The sequence below is a fragment of the Rhinatrema bivittatum genome, chromosome 16, assembly GCF_901001135.1.
Source record: "Rhinatrema bivittatum chromosome 16, aRhiBiv1.1, whole genome shotgun sequence".
NCBI lineage: Eukaryota > Metazoa > Chordata > Amphibia > Gymnophiona > Rhinatrematidae > Rhinatrema > Rhinatrema bivittatum.
In genome coordinates, this window is record NC_042630.1 from 21672321 (window position 1) to 21697954 (window position 25634).

General features: G+C 44.8%; 2 protein-coding genes across 2 annotated transcripts in view; one reads left to right on the top strand and one right to left on the bottom strand.

The window, feature by feature from the left end:
* Window positions 1–4639, bottom strand: part of GNB2 (G protein subunit beta 2) — a 176234-nt gene extending 171595 nt beyond the window's left edge. Inside the window, exon 1 of the mRNA XM_029580386.1 lies at window positions 4457–4639. The gene's annotated coding sequence lies outside the window, so the exon portion shown is untranslated. The remainder of the gene's footprint in view (window positions 1–4456) is intronic.
* Window positions 4640–13611: 8972 nt separating this feature from the next.
* Window positions 13612–25634, top strand: part of ACTL6B (actin like 6B) — a 43821-nt gene continuing 31798 nt past the window's right edge. The window contains exons 1-4 of the mRNA XM_029581687.1: window positions 13612–13682; window positions 21646–21722; window positions 23638–23803; window positions 24678–24778. Coding sequence (XP_029437547.1) covers window positions 13658–13682; window positions 21646–21722; window positions 23638–23803; window positions 24678–24778 — 369 coding nt within the window. The 5' untranslated portion in view covers window positions 13612–13657. The remainder of the gene's footprint in view (window positions 13683–21645; window positions 21723–23637; window positions 23804–24677; window positions 24779–25634) is intronic.

Consider the following 25634-nt stretch of genomic DNA (forward strand, 5'->3'; position numbering starts at 1 on the left):
TTGCAAAAAGGGGCGGTCAGGGGCGTGTGGCTGGTCCGGGGGCGTGGCCGAGTGCCCCGACACAACGGCCTGTGTTGGGGCCTGCCGCGCCAGCACGCATAAGTTACTACTGCCCAGAGGCAGTAGTAACTTTTCCGATAAAGGTAGAGGGGGGTCTAGATAGGGCCGGGGGGGGAAGGGAATGGGCAGCGCACACAGGGCTTGGCGTGCGCAAGTTGCACAAATGTGCACCCCCTTGCGCGCGCCGACCCCGGATTTTATAAGATACGCGCGTATCTTATAACATCCAGCGACCTTTTGTTCGCGCCTGATGCGCGAACAAAAGTACGCGTGCGCACTCTCTTTTAAAATGTACCCCATAGTGTTTTGAATTTTAGCCAAAAGCCCCATTTTTGTCTTACCTGACCACAAAACCTTCTCACATTTTAGCTGGGTCACTCATGCTTTCTGGCAAACACCAGACATGCTCTGATGTGGATTTTCTTCAGTAATGGCTTCTTTCTAGCCACCCTCCCATGCAGGCCAGTTATATGCAGAGCTCTTGAGATGGTTGAGTGTTGCACCTCCACTCCCAGTCACTGAACTCTGTTGCTCCTTCAAAGTGATTGTTGGCCTCTCTGTGGCTTCCCTCACAAGTCTCCTCCTTGCTCTGATGCTGAGCTTTGGCCTTGTCTAGGCAGTTTCTGGGTGGTATAATGCAGCTTCCATTTCCTCACACTTGATCCAACAGTGCTCACTGGGATATCCAAGCACTTGGATATTATTTTGTAGCCTTTTCCTATTTTGTGCATGTCTAACACTTTACATTTTTAATTTCCTTAGAATGCTGTTTGGTCTTCATTTTCAGATTCATAGTCTGACCAATGGTACTGGAAATTAGGGGGTCTTTTATCCAGAAAAGCGGACCTCTTTTTAATGGATTCACAGGTAGAGGCCAATTGTTAGGGCAATATGTTTCATCTGTGTAAACTTGGAGCTTCCACAACACAGGGATTGAATACCTATGCAAATAGCATTTTTTCCATTTTGAATTTTATTTTACAAAAAATGCAGAGAAATAGTGAATTGTCTCTTTGAAAATTTACTTTTATAGACCTACTGTATGGAACAATCTATATTAAGTGTCGTTTGTAATCCTGCGGACGTTTTGGGGGGGGGGGGGGGGGGTCGAATACTTTGGAAGCATGTCTATCCTCTCTCTGTCCTTTTTGAAATATGGCCTCCAGAAGTGAACAGAGTCCTCCAGGTGAGGCCTCATGAAGGACCTGTTCAGGAGCTTTATCGCCTCTTGCTTGCTGCTGGTTATGCTTCTCTGTGAACAGTCCAGCATCCCTCTGGCCTCGGTCACTGCCTTACCACCGTCAGATCATCGGAGGTCTCTCCACCAGTCCATGTAGAACATTCTTCTCCCCCCCTCCCCACCATGTACAGCTACTTTACATTTCTGAGCACCAAACTGAATTTTTTGGCACTGAATTAATTTCCAAACATTCAACCACTCCTCGAAGCTTTCTTAGATCACTTCCCATTCTCTCTGCTCCTTTAAGGGTGTCCATTCTGTTGCAGATATTAATGTCATTCGCAAGAAAGATAAAAGTCGTTTCTTCTAACCACTCTACAATATCAAACAGAACCGGCCTCAAAACTGATCCCTAAATTTCATAGGGACATACCGGCAGAAAAAGACCAAACGGTCCATCCAGTCTGCCCAGCAAGCTTAAGGCAGTATCTGCCAATCTGTGCAGATTACTCCCAAAGTTTCTCTTAAGGGTAGTAACTGTTGCTATGCGCAGTTATCCCCAAGCCTATGATAACCCATAAAAATTGCAGCTAGCAACATTTTTTACTGGGTGATTAGCTTTCTGGAAAATTCAAGCACTGTTGCTTCTCAGAGTGAATTCCATTTGTCGCTACCAGTCAACCAACCAATTTAATTCATTTCACCACCTTGGGACCCACTCCCGGGCTGCCCATGCAGGACAATATCAAAACCTTTGCAGAAATCCAAAGTAAACTACATCCAGCACCTGTCCTCAATCTAATTCTCTAACCACCCACGGGAAAAAAAACAGTTTGACATAAACCTCGTCTGATAAAACCACGCTGCCTCAAAACCTTCAAGCCCTGGACTGTAGAGAGTTTACTATCCTTCCTTCAGCAAAGACTTCATTACTTTTCCCACCAGCAAGTAACAGGCCTGTAATGTCCAATTTCCTCTCTTCTATCACTTTTATGAAGTGGAACCACAACTGTCCTCCTCCCATCTTGTGGCACACTCCCATCCACAAGGATCTACTGATCTGCCAGAACCTCTTCCAGCTCCCTTTGTCCCCTAGGATGTATCTCATCCAGCCTCATGGCACTGTCCACTCTCAGGTTTGTTAGAGTCACACAAACACTCTCTTCCATATATGGTGTGGTATCTTCCCCACTCTCACAGGTACTCTTGCCAAACAGCAGCAGTCCTACGCCAACATCTTCCTTGGGGGGAACATCAAACAAGGATCTGTTTAGCATTTCTGCTTTTTTTTGGTTCCTCTTCATGCATTGCTCCTTCTAAACCTTTCTATCTTCCAATTCCACCTCTCTTCCTCCTTTTTCTGACACATTCTACAAAAATTGGAAGAATTTCAACTGGGCAGACTGGAAGAACCAACTTAGTAAATTATGGCAGATAAAGACTATGTTATCCAGATCATCCTAAGATCCACTATTTGATTGAGTTCCCATTACAGAGATGCTAAGCACAACTACCTCCAGGACAGGGAGGCCGATGAAATAAGACATCCGTTGAAAACAGGCACTCAATACGAGCACTTAACGCGCACGCAGACACATCCCTGTGCACCCCAATGCAATATGTAAATGAGAGGCAGCTTAGAAAGGGGTACGCTACAGGAAAATGTGCATCTCGGGTGCTCAAAAGAGGTTATTGCATCAGGCGTCCACAATCGCAGCGGGCACTCAATATGAGCGTCTGTTTTGATCGTGCTTGCTTTGAACATTTTGCATGCTGCAGTTTATTATATCAAGCTCCCACTGCTACAGGCATCTAAATTGTACAGTCCTAAGAAATGTGGGCTTCTTTTTGGGCCAATCAATATAAATTTATTTTTTGCCACCGCAAGCAAAAGATGAGATAATACTCAGGAGGAGGAGGAGGAGGACACATTTATCGCAATACAAAGGACCATATTTTGTAATGTTTCTCATGAATGCTTGATTGCACGTTGACTTTACTGCACCTCTGGGGCTAGAGTTAAATTCCCTGCATTAATAAAAACTATTTTCGGAAAAAAAAAAAGTGTGCGCTAGGAGCCCAGCACTTTCCTGCATCGAGTTGTAATAGCTAATGTCCTTATCTACATGGAATTTGCATGCGTTGGGTGCTATCAGGTTCACTTTTGTTAGGGTGTGCATTTTGGATGTGCTAATCTCCTTACTGCATCAGGTGCTATCTTGCGCACCCAACCATGCATTAACCCATGCACCAGGTTGGGTGTACTTTATCGCATCAGCCCCTGAGACTTCAGACCAGCTCTGGGCTTCTTTACAACTCAACCTCCCCCATGTCCCCAATCTCTCTGATGCATTCTGGTACCTGTAGAGATCAATAGGGACTACAAATCCCAGAGTGTACCGGAAGCAATGGGAATACAAATTTAAAATCTAGAACTGGTCGTCCCTGCAGGTCACTTGGAAGGTTTACCACTACTAATTCTAACATACCTACAAACCCACTCCCTAATCTTTTATGCACACCATTACCCCATGCTGAATATCCATACTCCAGTTGTTTCCCAGGTGAGCATCCTAGTGACCAACACCCAGAAAACTTCCAGCAATGTCCATCCCACACGGGCTGCAAAACGACCCATAAACCATACCACCCCACCCACCAATCTGGTGAAAGCTTTCAAGCGATGACAAAGCCGCCTACCTCCCACCTTGTGACTCAAAAGGTGACCCAGCATGCTGCTCTTCCCACAGTTCATTCCCCAAAACTGGCCCCCGCCCCTCTTTACCACCACACAGCAACAAAGACGACACAGAACACAAGAAAAAATAATAGCAATCCTCATCATCATCATCACCTCCACTGCCAAGCAAGCCATGACCGAGAAGCTTGTAAAGCACAATCTAAAAACGCTCTGCTTTCCTCAATACGCAAAGTACTGCCATGATTATTATTCGGGGAGGGGTGGGGGGGTTAGCATTAAAAAAGGCACACATTTCCGTTTATCTTAAATTATAAGTACGTATCTATTCATAAAAACATCAACCAGAAAAAAAAAGCACAAAGCTGCTAACCTGCATTACTACCATATAAGTATTTTCCTATTGCATTAGCAGCAGGCTAAAAGAGAGTCCTGCAGGCTTTTTGCCATATGTAGCCATTACTCACAAGCAAGGGGGCGATCAGTCTCATATGCAAACAGTAACTGAAAAGACGTACCTTTTCTTTTCTTTATTTCTCAGCTTGTTGTTCCTGCTTTTGTAAGGGGGGCTCCAAGACCTGCAGATGAAAACCACAAACGTGCCAGATTCCCCTCTGGGTTAATGCCAAGAGCCACTCAGGGTGGAGCCCTGTCCCTGACAAGCACCTTCTGCAGCCCTGTGCAACTCCACGAGCCACGCCCCTTCGCCCCTACCCCCGCTCCTGTAGCCCGCCAATCACAGGAAATGGGCAGCCATTTCGGCCAACCAGCATGGGAGATGGGAGGAGAATTCTGAATAAACCATGCCCCCAACTTCCGGACGCCTGCCAATCACATCAGACGGGAAGCGCGAGCGGCCAGGGGCGAGATTCCCCAGGAGCCGCGCCCTCACCGCCGTCCCTCCTACAGCTTGCCAATCACAGGAAATGGGCAGACATCAGAGCCAATCAGAAGGAAAGAGAAGAGGAGGGCATTCCAGGAGCCAATCAGTACTTCTCTGCCTGGTTCAGCCTTTCAATCCCTCTAAGGGAGAATTAGAAAAATTAATTTAACGCAAATAGCATGAATAAGATAATGCGGCCAAGAGCTCCCTCCACCCAGCCCTGGAAACAATGACAGCATCGAAAAGGCACCATCACATTTTCCAAGATTCCAAGGAAATCTCGTATATTTTAGAGGAGGCGCGATTGATGTCCATTTTACAACTGACACATAAGATGACACATGGTCAAATGTAATCGATGCACATATACTATGTATATATTTTATGCTTCATTCATTTTACAATGTAATAGCCAAGGGGAGGGCAAATTTTAAAGATACTTCGGTGGATAAAACAGCGGTCTACACTCAGAAATAGGGACTTTGAAAATTGCCTATCCTCTCTGTGTGTAAAATTAAGAACATAAGAAATTGCCATTCTGGGTCAGCCTAAGGGTCCATCAAGCCCAGCATCCTGACAGTGGCCAATACAGGTTACAAGAACCTGGTAAGTACCCAACCATTAACTAGATCCCATGCTACTATTCTGGTAATAAACAGTGGCTATTCCCTAAATCAACTTGATTAATAGCAGTTTATAGACTTCCTCAGGAACTTATCCAAACCTTTTTTAAACCCAGTTACATTAACTGCCTTAACCACATCCTCTGGCAATGAATTTCATAACTTAATTGTGCATGGGTGAAAAAGAATATTCTTTGATTAGTTTTAATTGTGCTACTTGCCGATTTCATGGAGTGCATCCTAGTTCATGTATTTAAAAGAGTAAATTACCTTTTCACATTTACCAGATCCAGTCCTTTCATGATTTTATACACTTTCATTTTATAGACTTTCATAGTGCCTCTATGCATGTAACTTTACACACAGATAGGACAAACATTCCCCCCAGGGTTGGGGAGGAGGTAGAACTTACGCACAACCTTAAGTTTCAAAACATGTGCGTATATTTTCCCCGCAAAATGTACCTGCGCAAATAACAGGCGCAGGTCTGTGTGCATATTTTTTGCAACTCAACTTTCAAAGGGAACCGCACAGAGTTTGAAAGTTGCTCCCTAGCTAAATCAGAACTACAATGCCCTTGTGACCAAACCAGGACTGTCTCCACCTGAGATGACCCCCCGGCCCATTCTTAGGTGATCCACTGAAATAACAAAGGAATATTTGTATTAGGAGAGAAAAAGGAAATAATTATACTTCTTTTCAATACTTATTCTGTATCAGGAACAAAATAACATCTAAATGGAAAATGAAATTTAATGTGGACAAGTGGAAAGTGATGCCCATATAGGAAAAAATAATTCAGGAAAAGAAGCTTGGAGTTCTCATGGACAATACATTGAAATCCTCAGCTCAGTTTGGGGGCGGTGGTCAAGAAGGCAAATAAGATGTTAAGAATTATTTGGAAAAGAATGGAGAACAAAACTGAGAATAGCATAATGCCTCTGTATCAAGAACATGGTATGACGATATCTTGAGTATTGTGTGCAGTTCTGGTCATCCCATCTCAAATATAACACAACTAGAAAAAGTACAGAGAATGGCAACGAAAGTGCTAAAGGGGATGAAACGGCTAAACAAGTTAGTAGAAAGGTGCACAGAAAAACAATTTTGGTTCGGTTCTTTATTTCAGTTTGCCATTTTCAATTAGTTCATTCATTTTGGTTCCCAAATTCATTTGTTTATTTCATGTCTATTAAAGTCAGTGGGGGAAGAAACGCATCCAATTTTGAACTCAAACATTGGGGATTTTTTTATCCAACTTTAATGAAAGTTGCAGGCAAGTATCAGCAGCAGAAGGGATAGGAAATTAATTTTCAGGTGGGACAACACAGAACTAAACATCAAGAAATATTTCTTCACAGGGAGGGTGCTGGATGCTTAAAATGCCCTCCTGGAAGAGGTGGTGAGGATGAAAATAGTAAATGAATTCAAAAGGGCATAGAATAAACACTGCAGATCCCTCGAAGCTAGATTTTGGAAATTAAGAAAGGGGTGCATGGGGTAACCCGCATGGAGCTGCAGTTACTACCCTTAGATGGTCTGGGAGCGGCAGTTACTACCCTTAACAGAAGACATGGGGGTAACTGCATGGAGTGGCAGTTACTACCCTTAACAGAAGACATGGGGGTAACTGCATGGAGCAGCAGTTTCTACCCTTAACAGAATGCATGGGGTTACCTGCATGGAGCAGCAGTTTCTACCCTTAACAGAATGCATGGGGTTACCTGCATGGAGGAGCAGTTACTACCAGGGCCGGATTTAAGGTTTTGATGCCCATAGGCAGAGTTTCATGGCAGCACCCCTTTGACACTATGTTGGCACATGACCCTAAAGAAAGCAGCAGGTTCCTCTTTGGCTTGGATATTTGGCACCTTCAAAATTTGGCACCCTAGGCAGTTGCCTATGTTGTCTATGCTTAAATCCAGGCCTGGTTACTACTATGAACAACTTGTTGGGCAGACTGGATTGACCATTTGGTCATTATCTGCCATCATTACTATGTTAGGAGTCAAAGGCACCAAGAGTGGGGCAAAATGGCACCAGCAGTGGATGAATAGCCCATGACACTGTGAATGGAGCAAAGCAGTTCAAACAGTGACAGAAGTATCCCAAGGCTGCATTAGGGAGACAAAGCAACCTAAACAAATGCATGAATACCCCAAGAAATCAAAAGGACAAAGGGCACCAACAACAGTGGCACTACAAAAGCGGCAAAGCAACTCCAACAATGCAACAAATTCTTCAAAGACAATCACAGGAAGCTTCTCATCTAATCTTCCAAAACCACAATCCAGGTATGAAAACAGTCTCTGACCTGGACCAAAATCCACAAATCTCTTCACAAAATCAACAATTCTCTCACAAAATGGATGCAAACTTTGCCAGACTTCTTAGGTACTGGGCAGAAATCAACCTCTTCCTCTCACCCAGGTACCAGGCTGTGAGGCTTAATATTAGAAGCTGGGGAAACTCCAAACTGCGCATAAACAATTTTATTTATTTATTTATTTATTTGGATTTTTTTTATATACCGAAGTATAGCGTTTTGCCTTCACTCCGGTTTACAGGATAACAACATAATACATACATATAATTTAGAACCATATTTAACATTCAAAACGTAGAACCTTATTTAACATATTAATTGAAAATTTATATGAATGAGATATTCCTTAAGAAGAGCTAGTATATCAAATTCTAGTAATAGCATATAGACCAAAAATAACAACGTAAGTGCTAAACAGGAGAAATGATTTATCGTTGGTAAGGTTAAATTATCGTTGGTAATTTAACACCGGAGGGGTCCTGGCATTGTGTCACCACCTCCTCTGTCCTCGTGAAACCCTCTGGCCTGGTGAAACCCTGTACACCAGGTGGTGTACAGGGTTTCACCAGGCCTCCTACCAAGAAAATTGTAAAACCCCCAAATATACCCAGAGAGATTAGACCAGCCAGCTAGTGAGCAGACTGGATGGAAACCCTCCCGACTCTGGCCAGCTTTCACAGGCTGGGTTAGCCTGATTCCCTTGACTGGGCCTGAAAAATAACCAAGGCTGAAGCTCCAACTACATCCTAACTTCTCAAAACTCATAAAGGACTGCCCACAGACTCCCTTTAGGGAGCTGCTAGGGAGGGGCTGCATTTGAATGGAATCCTCCCCCTTACCTTTCTGCATTACTCTAGCTTGAAACAGGACTTACCCAGGGCTTACATAACTAAAAATGGCTATTGTTCACATCTATTTATTTAATTAATTAATTTAGATTTTTATATTCCACCTTTCATGCATTTCAAAGCAGATTACATTCAGGTGGTGAAGGTTTGTCCTTACAATCTGAATTAGGTATCAGATTGGCATCCTTACTACTAATGCATGACAATCTCAGGACATCCGGAAATCAAAACTTTGCAGGTATGGAGAGCAGGGGATTTTTTATTATTGGGTGTTATTTGATGTATCAGCTGTTCTGAAATATTTTATTAGTGTTTGGGAAATTTTTAAAAACTTTTACATGAGTGTAATTATTGGATGTTCTATTCAACAGCTGTTTTAATGTTTTTAGTATGGTTTTACTATTATGATTGATGTTTTATATTTCTTGATTTTATTGTTTGAATTTTTATGAGTAATGGTGATATTTCTGTTTTTGCATTGTTGTACTGCATACATAATCTGGCTTGTTGAGGTTTTCAGTTCAGTTTTTGTCTACACATTTCTATTTATGCTTTATGGTTTCTTTATTCTGTATTTGGTGATGGTGTGGCTGTTTTCTGCATGTATGATTGGTGTGACGTATTCTGCTAGTGTGCAGGTCCAGATTTAGACATAGGCAACATAGACAATTGTCTAGGATGCCAAATTTTGAAGGTGCCAACCCAGGGCAAAGGGAAGTGCAATTGTGCCAAGAATGAGCCTGCTCTAGCAATCCACTTCAAAGGAACACTGTTATGGCTCTGAAGGTCTGGGCAGACAAGCAAGGTTCCAAGTCTGAGCAGAGGGTCATGTCCAGGAGGCAAACAGGAGAATCAAAGAGCAGCCAAGGTCAAACCGGCAAGTCAAGGCAGGGGAGTCAGGGCAAGACAAGGGAAGGAGTAGGGACAGACCAGAACATAGAAGAACAAGACCAGGCAAGGAAGAAGGATCAGGACACAGATGCACAACGGGAGACCGGGACCCAGGAACACAAGGAAACAGAAATAAGAACAGACAATGCAAAGAAGAGCAACACGTGCTGAAGAGCAATCCATCAAGAGACCTGTTGCCAAGGCACTGGACGTCCATGGGAACGAGGCTTATGTAGGGCCGTGGTCTGATGTCATCAGATGGGGCTATGGCAATGTCTCCCACCGCAGAGCCCATACGATCCATGAACCTGGCGCATGCCTAGGGAGTGGTGCAGCACAAACGGAGGAGAACACAACGGCGGCATCCCTGCCGTGCTGAAGAGGGGCCAGTGTTAATAACATTTAGATTTTGCATCTTTTCCACACCAATTTTTCCAGAAGTGTCACGTGGGGGGGGGGGGGGGGGAAGGGAGGCCAAGAACAGTCAAACATGGCATAGGCATCCAGCAAGTAGGCTGCACTATTTCTGCTTGGAACTTTTTAGTTTTCATTCAAGTTATTTAGAAAAAAAACAAAGAAAAAAAAAAGTTGGATGTTTTTGTTAAGATTAACAGCTCACGGGTCGGCCCTCCGAACTGCTGCACTTACCCTGATGCTGCCGGAAGGCCCCAACCTCAGCACGGCAGGAACGCCGCTGAGCACAGCCCCACACACCACCATGCCATGGCTAGCCCGGCTCCTCCTAAGGCACGTGTACAGCACCTTCCCTTAAAGGGTCCACGGCAGGAAAATCCCTGCAGCACTATTTGATGACATCAGCCAGCCCTCACTAATTAAGGGCTCCTCAGACAGCTCACCACTGCCTCAGCAACGGGTCTCCTGCTTTGCAGTGCATGTTGCTCTTCTTCCTGGTTCTTGATTGTCTCGGTGTTCTTGTGTTCCTGGTTCCTGTGCCTCATCCAGCCTTGCCTCATCCTGTTATCCTTGTCCAGTGGTGTCCTTATCCTGTTCAAATCATCCAATATTCTCTGTGTATCACTGTATATCCTTGGCCTCTCTGGATCTTGATCTCCTGCCTGGACCTGACCACGTTTATCCGCAGCCTGCCCCCAACCTTGGCACAGCCTCGGGTTAGGAAAATGGATGCTCACAAATTAAGTTTCCCTTTTTCTAACCTGACTGCTGTCAAGATTTTTTTTTTATGTTGCAGCTTTCTGTGGTTCCTCCTGCTTAGTATTGCAATTATATTAAATAGGAGCAACCACAGAAAAGCTGTATTTTTTGCTTTTCTGAGCATGGCCTGGGGTTCCTCAAAACTTAACACCAACTCTGGGTTGGCGTTAATTTTTGAGGGTTAAAATGTGTGCGTAGGGTACACTTTTTTTTTTTTACATCAGGGGTACTAACTAGCTAATAACCTCATCAACAAGGCATTTGCATGTGATGAGCACTATTAGCTATGCGCCGTAATGGATGTGCTAATCCCAATATTGCATTGGGCATATGTCTAGTGCATCCAAAACGTGCGTCCAACCATGTGTTTAGCAGTGCGCTGAGCTCACTTCCTGATATTGCATTGGCCCCTCTGTATTGTGGGAGTCTCAGTTTAGTGGACCCTTGGGCCGACCTGCTGGAGACTGGGAATAGATGGTCACAGTCTCTAATGAATAGCAGGCCGGGAGGCAGATGTACAGGCAGGACATAGATGCTCTTCACCCTGGAAGCTGGTACTCCCCCGGGAGGAGCCCGTAGGAGCCCAACCGCTGGAACTTAGGTGGCTTCACTCTTAGAAGCCGAAGCCCCCCCCCCCGGGAGGAGCCCGTAGGGGCCCGGCCGCTGGGACTTAGGCGGGTTGTGGATCAGGACAGGTAACTGGAACCAGACTAGAACAGTAGCAATACTGTAACTGGGTACGGGTTCTGGAACCAGGCAGGAACTGTAGCAGGACTCAGATACTGGAACCAGGTAGGAACTGTAGCGAGACTCGGGTACTGGAACCAGGCAGGAACTGTAGCAGGACTCAGATACTGGAACCAGGTAGGAACTGTAGCGAGACTCGGGTACTGGAACCAGGCAGGAACTGTAGCAAGACTCGGGTACTGGAACCAGGCAAGAACTGTAGCAAGTAAACGGGAACCAAGCAGGTACTGTAGCAAGCAGGCAGAAACCAGGCAGGTACTGTAGCAGGCAGACAGGAACCAGGCAGGTACTGTAGCAGGAATGGAGTGACAAAGCCAAGCGAGTCACTCCGGGGCACAGCGCAACAGGAAACCGGGAAGCTAACCCGTTGCAAGGCAAAGACTGGATGGACGTGGCCGGCTTATGAAGGCCGCGGCGTCTGACGTCAGGAACTGGGCGGAGTCAACACTAGCGGGAAACGGGCTAGAAAGGCGCCCAAGTGGCGCACGCGCGCACCTAGGAATAGGGCGTCCTCAGGCACCTTCGCGGCGGCGCAGCCCCAGCGGGGACGCCACTATCAGGCCACAAGCCAGGGCTCCGGAGGCGGGAGCAGGTCCGGAAACAAGGAGGCAAGGGCCTGGCCGCGGTGCTCGCAGCCAGGACCGCAACACTCTGTGTAGCCTTGAGAGTCATTTTATCTCCTTGTGCATCAGTCCTGCTTCCAGGCTTCATCACATTTTGTCAAGCCGATACAATAAGACACGCAGTAAACGGGCGCTTGTGTTAAGTGCCTATTTCCCTAATGCGTGCACAGCCACCGCTCCTGGGCGCCCAGGAGACAATTGTAACTGGCGCTCAATCCGAGTGTCCATTTTATCCCACTTCAAGTCAATTTCTGGATGTGAAATATGCATGCACAATAGAAAGGGGTGAAATCGTCCTGGAGCATGTCTTTTGTGCTCCTGTGTATTATGTGTCCTGAATTTTTTTTTCATCAGGCCGATACATTATACCTTTATTCTTAAACACCACAAACAGTAGGTGTTTACTAGGAACCACACAGGACACTATTTCTCCTGACCCCTTGACTCGTGGATTGATTTAATGCCAACTTCAGGGCTGGAGTTAAATTTGCTGTGTTAAAAAGTGTGTGCTGAGCGCCCAGCATGCATTGGGCGGGGGGAGGGGGGGGGGTAATAGCTAATAGTATCTTCTACATGGAATTTACATGTAATGGGTGCTATTGGCTATGCAGTTGTTTGGCTGCACGTTTTAGACACGCTAATCTCTTTATTGCATCGGGTGCTAGTCTAGTGTGTCCAATCGCGCATCCAACAGCATATAAACCTGTGCGCTAGGCTGAGCGTACTTTATTGTATGTGTGACCTCAGGTGAGTCACTTTATCTCCCTGACGCACTTCTAATCCCAGACTCTGCTTCTGACTTGGTGTTCGTCTTTGATTTACTTATTTTATTTCAAAACGAATAACCCATTGTAACACTTTTATTGAGTCTTTGTGGATGCCGTCAATTTTTACTTATCTCCGTTTTTCAGGAAGACAGAATTCAGAAGAATAGTTGTTAAAAAAAAAAAAAACAAGGTACGAATTAAAATTCTGAAGAGCTCAATTTGAAGGCAAAGATTTAATAAAAATAGTATAAAACTCAACAGTCAAATTCTTCTATGTGTGATCTTTATATTAACGATCACATACTCTCTATGAGAGCCTGAAGCCTCATGAATACGTTTAAAAAAAATGCATGATTATGATGTGCGAGAATATTTGTGTGTTACTTGCCTGGCCTTGGCAGAGCTACCATTTTGGCAAAAAAACCCCAAAATGACCAGGTCACCAAAGTCAGACTGAGCCAGTCCTGGATTCTGCCACCCGCACATCTCCGGACCCCATAATCCCTGCTTTTTCTTAGAAACACGGGGACTACAAGTCCCCCATGGCTGCACAATGAGGCGGGGTGGGGACGGGGGTCAAAGCCAGGATCGGCTCAGCCAATCCCTGATAATCCATAAAACCCACAGCGGCCTCTTAGCAGGCGAAGAACACACGGGCTCCTTTAAGACCAGCACAGCTTGGTCCTGGACATTGGTCTGGCCTGCTAGCCAATCAGGCCTACCCGATTGGCCTCGGCTGCTACCACGTGGTCCGTCCCCCCCCCCCCCCCTCCTTTGAATCCGTCTCTCGCAGCTGGCTGTACCCGCCCCAGCATCTCTGTCAGCCCTTCAAGTCAGAATGAGCGGAGGTGTCTACGGAGGCGGTAAGGGGTTCAGAGCTATTATTCCCCCCTCTCCCTAACTACAACACAGAAAATGCCTTGTCTTCATGTGTGTGCATCTATATGTACACACACACACACACGCCCAGACATACATGTGTTTGTCTTAAACATCCTTTGTTGCCAAAGATATATTAGAATCCGGGAGGCGGAAGGATTTAAATCGCCGATGATCTGCCCGTTTCTCAGCAAGCGGCTCTCACCTCGGTGATGCGCTCGGGCAATTATTTTAACAGGTGGATGTTGTTTTGGTCCCGCAACCTGCGCTGCGTACCAGGCAGGGGATCCCCACCCCAGATCTTCAGTCGCCTGTCGGTGTCTGGGCACGCAGTCCCTCGAATGTTTGTTTGGGTTCATTTGCCAGGGGTACCCGACCCCTGTGACACCCCCCCCCCCCCACCTCCCCTCCCGTTTACATCTGGATGGCTCTGGCTGCGCGAGAATGTGGTAGGGCTGTGGTGGCGGGAGCGAGCGACCCGAGGTGCGCGCCATAACTTGTCAGATCTTCTGCGGGGGGGGCGCTGCGTCGACCTGCAAAGCACAAACCAGAACAGGTCGGGCGCCGGGGAGGCGCTGCTGGGTAAACAGCTGGCGATTCCAACAGCGTGGCCAGAGGCTGGCAGGCTATGGCAGCTTGTTTTCATACATTTGTTTCTAGTAGACAGTGGCGGGGCTGGTGAACGGGAAGGGGGGTCAGGCAGGCCGTCTAGAGGTTGCATCCTTTCGTGGAAGCACCTATTAAAGTAGTAACACAAGGGACCACTCGTTTTGTGGGTTTTTTTCTTTTTAGATAATGCAGTTCGCCCTTAAAATGAACAAAATCATATTTTTTTTTCCTGCTTTGCTCTGAGTTTTTATTTCAAGACTGCAGCTCCTTAGATGGTCAAGGAGTCAAAGGGATGACAAAGCTATAGCAGAGAGACTTAATGAATTATTTGCTTCGGTCTTCACTGAGGAAGATGTAAGAGAGATATCCATGCCAGAAATAATATTTAAAGGTGATGATTCAGAAGATCTGAAACAGATCGCAGTGTACATGGAAGATGTACTAGGGCAGATTGACAAACTAAAGACTAGTAAATCACGTGGTCCAGATAGTATGCATCGCTCTGTGCTGAAAGAACTGAAAAATGAAATTGCGGACCTGGTATTAGTCATTTGTAAACTATCATTAAAATAGTCTATGGTACCTGAAGACTTGAGGGTTGCCAATGTACACCACTTTTTTAAAAGGGTGCAAGGGATGAACCAGGAAACTACAGACCAGTGAGTTTGACATAAGTGCCAGGCAAAATGGTAGAAACTATCAAAGAACTAAATTGCTGTATAGATAGCTTTGTCTCATTCAACTGTGTCTAACATGGATTTAGCCAAGGGAAGTCCTGCCTCACAAATTTGTTACATTTTTTTTGAAGGTACAAACAAACATGTTGATAAAGGTGAGCCAGTTGATATAGTGAAACTAGATTTCCAGAAAGCATTTGACAAAATCTCTCAGGAGAGACATCTTAGGAAATTTAAAAAGTCATGGGTTAAGGGGAAGTGTCCTATTGTGGACTGCGAACTGGTTAAAAGATAGAAAACAGAGAGTAGGGCTAAATGGTAATTTTTCCCAATGGAGAAAAGTGAATAGCGGAGTGCCCCATTGTTTTTTGATATATTTATAAATGCCTTGGAAATGGGAACAATGAATGACCAAATTTGGCAATGACACCAAATTATTCCAAATTGTTAAATCACAAGAGAATTGTGAGAAATTGCAAGAGGACATTGCAAAAATGGGAGTTTGGGCATGGAAATGGCAAATGAAATTTAATGTGGACAAGTGCAAAGTGATGCACTTAGGGAAGAGTAACCCAAATTGTAGCTACACAATGCAAGGTTCCACATTAGAAGTTACCACTCAGAAAAAGGATCTAGGTGTTATTGTTGATAATACATTGAAATCTTCTGCTCAGAGTAGAAGGCTAGGGATTATAAGGAAAGGAATGGAGAATAAAACAGAGAATAGCATAATGCCTCTGTATCACTCCATCATACAACATCATCTTGAATAGTGTGTGCAGTTCTGGTCACCACATCTCAAAAAAGATATAGCAGAATTAGAAAAGTTACAGAGAAGGGCAATGAAAATGATAAAGGGGATGGAACGATTCCCCTATGAAGAAAGGCTAACGAGGTTAGAGCTCTTCAGCTTGGAGACAAGATTGCTGAGGGGAGATATGTTAGAATCTACAAAATAATGAGTGGAATGGAAAGAGTAAACAATCAGTTGTCTACTCATTCAAAAAGTTCAAAAATCAGGGGACATACAAGTTACTAGGTAATGCATTTAAAACTAATAAGAGAAAACATTTTTTTACTCAATGCTTAATTAAGCTCTGGAATTCATTGCCAGAGGATACAGTGAAAGCTATTAGTGTAGCTGCATTTTAAAAAAAGGTTTGGACAAGTTCCTGGAGGAAAAGTCCATAAACAATTATTAAGGTGGAGAAATCCACTTCTTATCCCTGGGATAAGCATCATGATATCTATCTACCACTTGGGATCCTGCCAGGTACTTATGACCTGGCTTGGCCACTGTTGGAAACAGGTTACTGCACTTGATGGACCTTTGGTCTGACCAAGTATAGCAAAGTCTTATGTTCTTATTGTCCCTAGCACAATTTTTTTTTAAAGCGTGGTCTATTTGAACGCTGCCACCGTTACGAATCTGAGTAAATCAAAGGGTGCTGATGTGCTGATCCTCATCACAACCTTTCACCACCATGCAGGCATCCCACCAATACATGCAGTATCATGAATACAGCACAGACATTTGAAGTGGATCTTCATCGGAGCCCCACACAGGCGTCCCACTGATACACATAAAGCAGGAATACAGTACGGACAGCTGATGGAAGGAGTTTAATCAGAGACAAACGCGGGCGCCAAATTGATCCACATAGGGAACTGTAGTCAAATGTCTGCATTTCCCCATGGGCTTTGTACCAGTTCTTAAAAGGAAAGTACATGCATACTTTCTCCTTTGAAAATTGCCTAGGGAAAAAGTACCCGCAGAGATTTGCACCTTGCTTTTTGTGTAGAGATGGTTGCCCTTCCAAACAACATTCTTTGAAAACAATGTAAAGCAAAACTATATAGATTGTCACATTCTTTTTTCCTATCCCCACCCTAGTACTGCCTCCACTCAATGTGGGTAAAAGTGCAAACTCCTGCTCTCACATGCTCTTTCACACAAATATTCCCACTCCTACAAGGCATGGATTTTACCTGCCAAGAGGCAGGGCAATTTTGAAAAATCCCTTTGACGCAGATAAATAGCTTTTAAAAACTGACCTCTTACAGCCTGGGCAGGTGAAGAGTCCCATGCAGGAATCAGACTGGTACATGTAGAACATGAATACAACACAGACAGGTGAAGAGCAGATTTCATCAGAGCCCCATGCAGGAGTCACGCTGACACACAAAGCATGAATACAGCACAGACGGCTGAAACGTGGGTCTTTATCAGGGCCCCCTACAGGCATCACACTGGTACATGTAGAACATGAATAGAGCATGGACAGCTGAAGAGCAGATCTTCATGCAAGCCCCATGCAGATGTTTCACTGACACACACAAAGCATGTATACAATACAGACAACTTCATCAGAACCCCATGGCTTTCCATGCATTAGAGTAAATCCTCCCTGGCTTTTTCTTCAAGGAAAACTGCACTGCGTGGCAGCTACAACTCTAAACAGAAGGCGATAGGGTGATCTGCATGGAGTAGCAGTTACAATCCTGAACACCTTTCTGGGCAGACTAGATGGACCATTTCGATTTTATGTGCCTTCATTTACTAGGTAGCTGCACCCAGCGCTCCCATTTGTCTCTCCCAACCAACCAGTTCTCACTGGAGGAGCTTCATGGCTTGCTGTCCTATCTACTCTATCCTTGCAGGCAGTGGCAGAGCCAGGAATTGGAACAAAGGCACAGGAAGATAAAGTGACTCACCCCAAAGTCAGACAGAGTTGGTGACAGAACTGAGGAATCTAAGTCCCAGGAACCTTTTTTTTTTTGTGGATATGCAAAAAAAAAAAAAAATTCCTGTAAAATCTGGATACAACAGCAAGCCATGAGGCTTCCTAGAGAGCACTGGGTGTGAGTGGGCTGAGAGGGGGAGAGAGGTGGGAGCACTCGGTGCAGTGACCTTGGCAAGAGAGGACAGCCAGGGCAGGAGTCTCTCCTATTCACATACAGCATGGATCTTTATCAGAGCCCCATGAGGGCATCCTCCTGATACACATAAAGCACAAATACAGCACAGATAGCTGAAGCATGGGAAGGAAAATGTAAAAATCAGGGAGTGTATGCATAATAAATAATAATAAACTTAGACTGTAAATCCTCTGGGGATAATACCTGAATGTAACGTGCCATGAGATACCAGCGAAAAAGCATTTGCTAGTATAAATAAATAAAACGTGCATGTTTATCCAAAAATAGTATGGAAACATGAGAAATAAACTAAGATCAAGAAAGAAAGAAAGTCTAGAATAAAATTCAACAGTGGAAGCACTAGTGCACGGCTTCCCCAAGCTGTCCTGGGGACCCCACAGCCAATTGGGTTTTCAGGATAGCCAACATGAATATGCATGAGACAGATTTGCACATCACGGAGACTCAGTATACACAAATTTATCTCATGCATATTCATAGTGGCTATCCTGAAAACCCGACTGGCTGTGGGGTCCCCAGGACAGGTTTGGGAAGCCGTGCACTCGTGCCAAGGAGAAGGCACATCAAATATAGTGAAGGCTCTAGCTAGTACTGAATGCCCTGCAGCATTTCCTGCTAGTATTTTAGTACTGACATCCCCACATACAGTTCTCCCACTGCACCCCTGCTCCTGTCCTGCAGCATCCCTCTGCTCTTCCAGTAACAAGAGAGACACACAGTTTAGCCAATGCACCTCATTCATGCCCATGCAGCACCCTCTTCTATTCCAGCTCTCATACAGTTCTGCCAGTGCATCTCACTCCTGCCCTGCAGCACCTCTGGCTACTCTTCCAGATTTTGTCTTTATTTTAATTATAACAAGAATTTAACAGCAATTCAACATAAACAGATTTGTGCAAATATACATCTGCAAATGTCCCATAGATATACAACAACATATACAAGTGTAAGGATCACTAGATAAAAAAAAAAAAAGCTTAGTAAATGTCATTAAAAGGTTCCAAAATTTATCAGATTGTGCAGTTTTATTCTTAACAAGAGCAGATAAATACTTCCATCTTCTCGCATTCCTTCCTAGCTCCCCGGGGGGCAGCTGAGGCTGATGGCTCCAGCGGCTGACATCATCCAGGGACATCCTCAGCTGAAAAGACCTGCCCCCTGCAGAGTAAACTCTGGGACAGTGGAGAGAGAAATAGCCTCTTGCCTGTGGGGCTGCGTTCCTTCCGGGCTCCCTGGGGAAAATTGAGGCTGATGGCTCCGGTGGCTGACGTCAGCCAGGGCATCCTCAGCTGTAAAGACCTGCACCCTGCAGCGTGCTGCTGCCGGTGTGCCAAAGCGGCGCACCAAAGGAGTGCACCCCTGGGAAGCTCCTTTGGATCTGATTGTGCTTCTCTTCTCTAGAAATATTGTTATCTTATTTGGTGGATGAGTTAAGAGGAGGGGGAAAAAATGGGGTGGGTTCTTCCATCCAGCTCTGCCACAATTTCTCTTAACTACGCAGCCGACAATGGAAAACGTTTTTTTTCCACATCAAGGTAACTGTCCTGGGGGGAGAGGAAAGAACTTGGGACTGTCGCAGGTGCAGCTCCCATTCTGGATGAGACCTCTGTCTCCCCACGAAGGCTGCGGTAAGACCTAATAGACAAGTAAGAACTGTTCCAGGTGTCAGTACAGTCCTTTCTCCTTGTGATGGAAAGTCCTCTCTGGGCAGGGATTTTGATAAAAGGGGCAGGGATTTTGCAAGAACCTGTCCCCTTCGATGCCCCCGATTGATTTCCCATTCCACGCCTATTAAGATCACCTTGGAGACTCTGTGATCAGCCGTAGTGAAGCTCGAGTCCACTAGAATGGCTTAAGATTGATAAATCCTTATCCTCTTTAGCAGAACTGCATGGGCGTCTTGTTTCACATTCCCATTTGATCGATGACAACATGGGCAATAAGCTTGTGGCACGTGACCAGCGCTATAAAGCATTAGAGGATAAAGATGCGCTGCTGTTTAAAAGATAAGGGTTAACATGCATTGGAAAATTATACAGGAGACCAATCTCAACTGATATCTCCTACAGATATGCTGAAAAAAGTTCTGTATACAAAATGTAAAGGTTCCTGTACAATCTGTACCTGCTATACTGAGAGCTTTTTACTTGCCAATGGATAATGTACAGGCAGCAGTACATTCTTCTCCTCCTGCTACTCTTGATCTTACAGGTTTTCTCCAGGGCTCATTAACTGAAGCGTCCTCTAGGGCTACATTAATTGTTATGTATGTTTTGGAGCCAGATAAAAACTGGACACTAAAAAAGGTTCTTTTACATAAGAACATGCCATACTGGGTCAGACCAAGGGTCCATCAAGCCCAGCATCCTGTTTCCAACAGTGGCCAATCCAGGCCATAAGAACCTGGCAAGTACCCAAAAACTAAGTCTATTTCGTGTTACCTTTGCTAGTAATAGCAGTGGCTGTTTTCTAAATCAACTTAATTAATAGCATTTTTGTATGAAGAATTTTCTTTATTGTGGGAAAAAAAGTTTCAATGTTTCAAAATTAACACAACCGCGTTGTAAACTTCTCCTGATGAGAGACAAAGTATGCTTAATTTGGATTTTTTTTTTAACATACCCTTGTAGATGTTGGTATAAAGTTAGGTGTAGATAAAGCTTTTTGTTTCTTTTCAACCTGAACAGCTGGATGGAGTCTTGAGAACAAAGGCTCTTTAAATTGAGTACCACAGAGTCGAGTTTGGGTTTAGACTAGATATTATCTTGGTATTTCCTAGAATAGTCGCCCTTCATGCGGCCTAAATGGGTGAATTATTTTCTTTTTTTGTAATTCTTTTGGCAGTGTACTTTTAATGTGCTGTTATATTATGTTCACCTTTTTTTTTTTTCACGTCAAGGTATCTTGATTCGTAAAATTGTAAATCCAATAAAAGTTATTGAACAGAATTTGCCATATCTTAGCATGCCAGTCAGAGAGATAAAGAGTGTCCTTATGCTTCCACTTGAGAGTCTGGCCATCAGTAACAAGAAACTAGCCAAATCCTTTTTTTTGTGAGGGATAACAGTACTAGGCCTGTCACTCTCCCCCATAAGTAGCAACATATAATTAATAAGAAGCTGGATGTTAGGACATATATATATATATATATATATATATATATATATATCATGCCAAAATAACTGAATGTTAGGGCATTCCCACCAAATAAGCTGGTAAATACTCTTTGATTAACAACCGCTCCAGGAGGTATCTTGTGTCTCTGACCAAATTTTATTCCTAAAGGATGGAGTAAGATAAATCTGAAACCTACTTTCATACTGTGTGTCAAGCTGACAGATAGAGATTGATATTTTGCTAACGTTACTCCATAAGGTTGTCCAATGAGTATCAGGAAGAAGTGACTGTCTGTCTGATTCCAATTTGTTTCCGATAAAGGAATTTGCCTTTGAGATCCTTTATTGATTAATGGATAAAGCTTTGAAACCATCCCTTTGCCTATGCGCCTTGTTCCCCATTAACAGTTCCAGCTCGCTCACCTCCTGCTATTCCAGTAATGAGGCGTGCCCACAGCTCTGCCAGTGCACCTCACTCCTGCCCTGCAGTGCCTCCTGCTACGGTAGTACACAGTTGCATTAGAAAGGTGAATGCATTACCTTCTCCCCCACTCCAAGAGAATTGTAGCCTAGCCCTAAGATTTAATTTCTCTCCCTCCCGCTAGATGAGGTGGGTGCACTCGTCTTTGACATTGGCTCCTTCTCTATACGGACCGGCTACGCAGGAGAAGACTGCCCCAAGGTACCGAGCTTTGTCTGTATTTATCATACATGCATTACCATCCCCATGCATCCATGCCTAGAGGCGGAAAGAGATCACAACATAAAACTAGGGTGACCAGATGGCCCTGTGCCATAACCGTTAGGCAGGGGCAGAGGCAGCCAGTGCAGCTGGATTAGGACCCCACCGTAAAGGCCATCTGGCACGTGGCCCCCTTTCTCCCCATCCCACCCCCTTCTTCCTCCGGCAGGAGAGGGGAGCAGCTGGTTGGGTCTTGGGAGCAAAGTGAGCCAATCAGCTGCAGGAGGAGGAGCCTGGGAGGGCTGCTTCTTACTCCTGGTTTAATGGTCTGCAGCCAGGAAACAGCAAGGGTTAAGGGCCGGGGGGCAAGGGTAAAAGCATGGGGAAAGGAAGACTCTGGGTAGGACTAGGAGGGCAGTGTGACATGAGAGCACCGAGTAGTGTGGGAGAGGGGTGAGAGCACTGGCTGGGGGAAAGGGGAGGACCGAGTTAAGTGTCAGCACTGAACAGGGGAGGGTGGAAGGAGAAAGAGAGGTGAGAGCACTGGGTGCAGTGCCCTTGGCAAGAGAAAGTAGCCAGGGTTGAGAGCAGAGTGGAAAGGGGGGTGTATTTGTGTTAGGGAGCCCAAAATGAAAATTTGCACTGGGGGCCTGATGGATAATTTCTCTACAGCTGCCATATAGGACAGGAGGCAACAGGTCAGGTTTAGCCACAATTGCATCTTTAGAACAGTAATTCCAGACTTCCTTAAAAAATATAGGTGTATTCTCTAGGATCAATTGTTTGGTGATTAAAATAGATCCAGATTTTCTTAGAAGAGATGGGAGTAAAGCTAGGATCATCCCCACCCCACCTCCTCCCCGTGACCTAGTCCTGGAGTCCTCTTGTAACCCTACAATAAGTGTTTTGATTCCCTTGTATCTCTGATTTCACTGTCAAAGGTATGTACCAAGGATAAAACCAGGACTGGATCAGCCTACTCTGAAAAAACATGGAGTCTGTTGGTCACCCAGTGTGCATAAGTCAAACCTATTAAGACATTGTTTAATTAGAATATATTGTTTCTGAATAATATGCACTTTCATCTCATTAATCATATACCAAAATGTTTTACAGGGGTTTATTAATGTACTACTTTGGCAGAGGAAGTAGTTATTAATTATGTTTTTCAAGAATGGGTGTTTTATTTTTGTTTTCTTAATGTATTTTTTCGCTTTCTCCCCCATAAAATCACATGGGGGCAGGGGCAGAGTTGCCCAAATGGAAGATGGCCACCAGATGCTTTAGAAATAGACTAATTGGTACTCGTAGCTTTCTTCTGTAAATGTCTCTGTTCGATGTGTGTAATGCTACATAACAGGGCATGTTCTGAAGGACTTTGACGTGCACCCCTGCGAGGGTTGCGAGGCACAAGGCCCATTTAGGTAAATGCATCGGAATATCTTTAGGGTTGCCACCTGGCCTGACAAGCTGAATGAGTCCTCGCTTTATCCTCATTGCCTCTGTGGACCTGAAGTCCTGCCTTTGTTAGGCGAAACCCAGACTGGATCAGCCTGTCAAAGTTGAGCTGGGAGTTGCAACCCCCAGATCCCCTTGTGCCATGCCCTTCGCTTATGTCTCTGCACTTTGGTAGCACAGGGATTTGATAGCTATAATCGGTCCTGGACTCTTTTTAGGTTGCAATTTCTTTTTACTAGTCCCAACCTAAGAATCATCCAACGAGAATGTTGAATGTGATTTCAGGAGACCACCGAGGTTCCCTCTTCAGATGAAGTTCTGAAGAAGGGATCCATAAAATTTCCACCCACAAAGGCTAATTTTTGGCTAATTCTGAAGCTGGGCCTACATAAGCAATCGTGATTCTTAGAGAATCCAGTTGGTGGGTTTTTTTTATAAAATGTCTGCGTTTTTTCAGGCCGATTTCCCAACCACGGTTGGGCTCCTGGTCCATGATGAATCTGCAATGGAAATTGATGGGGAGAAAGAGAAGAAGGCTGGCAAGACATACTACATTGACACCAACTCTCTCCATGTCCCCCGAGAGAACACGGAGGTCATCTCGCCGCTGAAGAATGGCATGAGTAAGCCCTGCACCACCACCTCCTACCTTATCTGTCTCAGTTTCTCTCCTGATAGAATTGGGTTACTGGGACAGAAGTTACCTAAAGGGCTTCAGTGTAGCCCCATTTTTTATTTTATATTTTTATCTTTGCTTTGGTTTCATGCGCTGCACACAAAGTCTTCTAGGTCTTTGCTGCTGGGATCTTTGGGAGAGACTCCTTAATGCTGCATCTTGCAGTCTGAAAAGATGCTCTCTTCAAGAACAGGGCCACTCTCCATGCTGTCACCCTCTTTCTCTTGGGTACATGATCTGTCAGCATGCTATTACTCTCTTTTAATTGTAGGATCTTTGAGCTTGCTGTCACCCTGTCTTTCTCTGTCAAACATAAGGTCTATTTCCATGCTGTCACCCTCTCTCTCTCTCCAGTATAGGATTTATCTTCTCGTTGTCACCCTGTCAGGTATAGAGTCTGCCTTAATGCTCTTGCCCTCTGTCTCAACTACATGGTTGCGCTCCATGCTTTCACCCACATTCTTAGGAACTGAGTCTATTTCCATGATGTCACCCTCTCTTGGGAATAGGGCCTGCCTCCGCGCTGTCACTTTCTCAAGTATGGGGTCTTTTCCACTTTGTCACCCTCTGTCTTGGGTATAGGGCCTGTCTCCATGCTGTCATCTTGTCTGTCTGCATGCTTCTACCATCCTTTTCCTGTAGAGCCTCACTCACTGCTCTATTCCCTAACACCACCAACCACAAACCTTCTTTTTTCTTTTTTTTTTTTCAAACCCTCTCCTTTCAATTAAACTCATACCTTGCTCTTCCTTTCTGCTCTGTTTTTTTACCTCTCTCCCTCTCCCCTGCTTTTCCTCTTTCTTTCTCACGGGGTTGCACAGTTGAAGACTGGGATTGTTTCCAGGCCATCCTGGACCACACATACAGCAAACACATCAAGTCTGAGCCGAACTTACATCCTGTGCTGATGTCCGAGGCCCCGGTATGTACCTCTCCCTTTCCCCGTGTTTGTACTCTGTGTCCATTTTGTTCAGCTGGGAAGGCTCTTGTCCAATAGAATATCTGATGTCCATTATCTAGTTCAGAAGTAACTTTTTTTTCCATCGGAAGACCTCTTGACTTTGTAGGGCTAGAGAAGGACTTTTGTTCAATGAGACATTTATTCTAGTGCACAGATTGGCTTGTTCAACTGGAATCCTCATAGCTCAATGGGAGGCTTCTTGACCACTTTCTCCGTCAAGCAGACCTCCTCAATCAGGATACTTGAATGAAGCCTTGGGTATTTAGCTTCCACTCCTAAATTTTCAGAGATTTGTCATCCTTGTTTTATCATGGCAAAATGCAGGACTACATATCCCAGAATGCGCAGAGCTGGGAGTCGAAAACATACATACATACTACAACCAACTGAAAAGGTGCTTGGTAGATTGCACCAATACGAATCAGTAGGATGGTTCCAGTCATGTGGATAAAAAGTGCTCAGCTGGTTCATCCAATGGGAGAGCTCTTGTCTTAACGGCTTTTGCCCTTTTCCATTGGGAGAGCTCATAACTAGTACAAGGGCTTCCGAACAATGGCTCTTGATCATCGTGATGAATAGAAAATCCCTTTTCCAATTGGATTTCTTTTGACCACAGTTCCCAGTAGAGGTCTCGTCTGGCAAAGAAAAGGGTTATGGGTAGAGGAGGGCTTTGTCTCTTGCCTCAATGGAAAGACACTTAATTATTTTGCCCAATGAATTGCTAGTTCAGGGAAAGGACTCCCACCCATGCATCTTTTTGAACCAGAGACATATCTAGTATTGGAGGTGCAGAAGGGAGATGAAGGCGGGAAAGCTC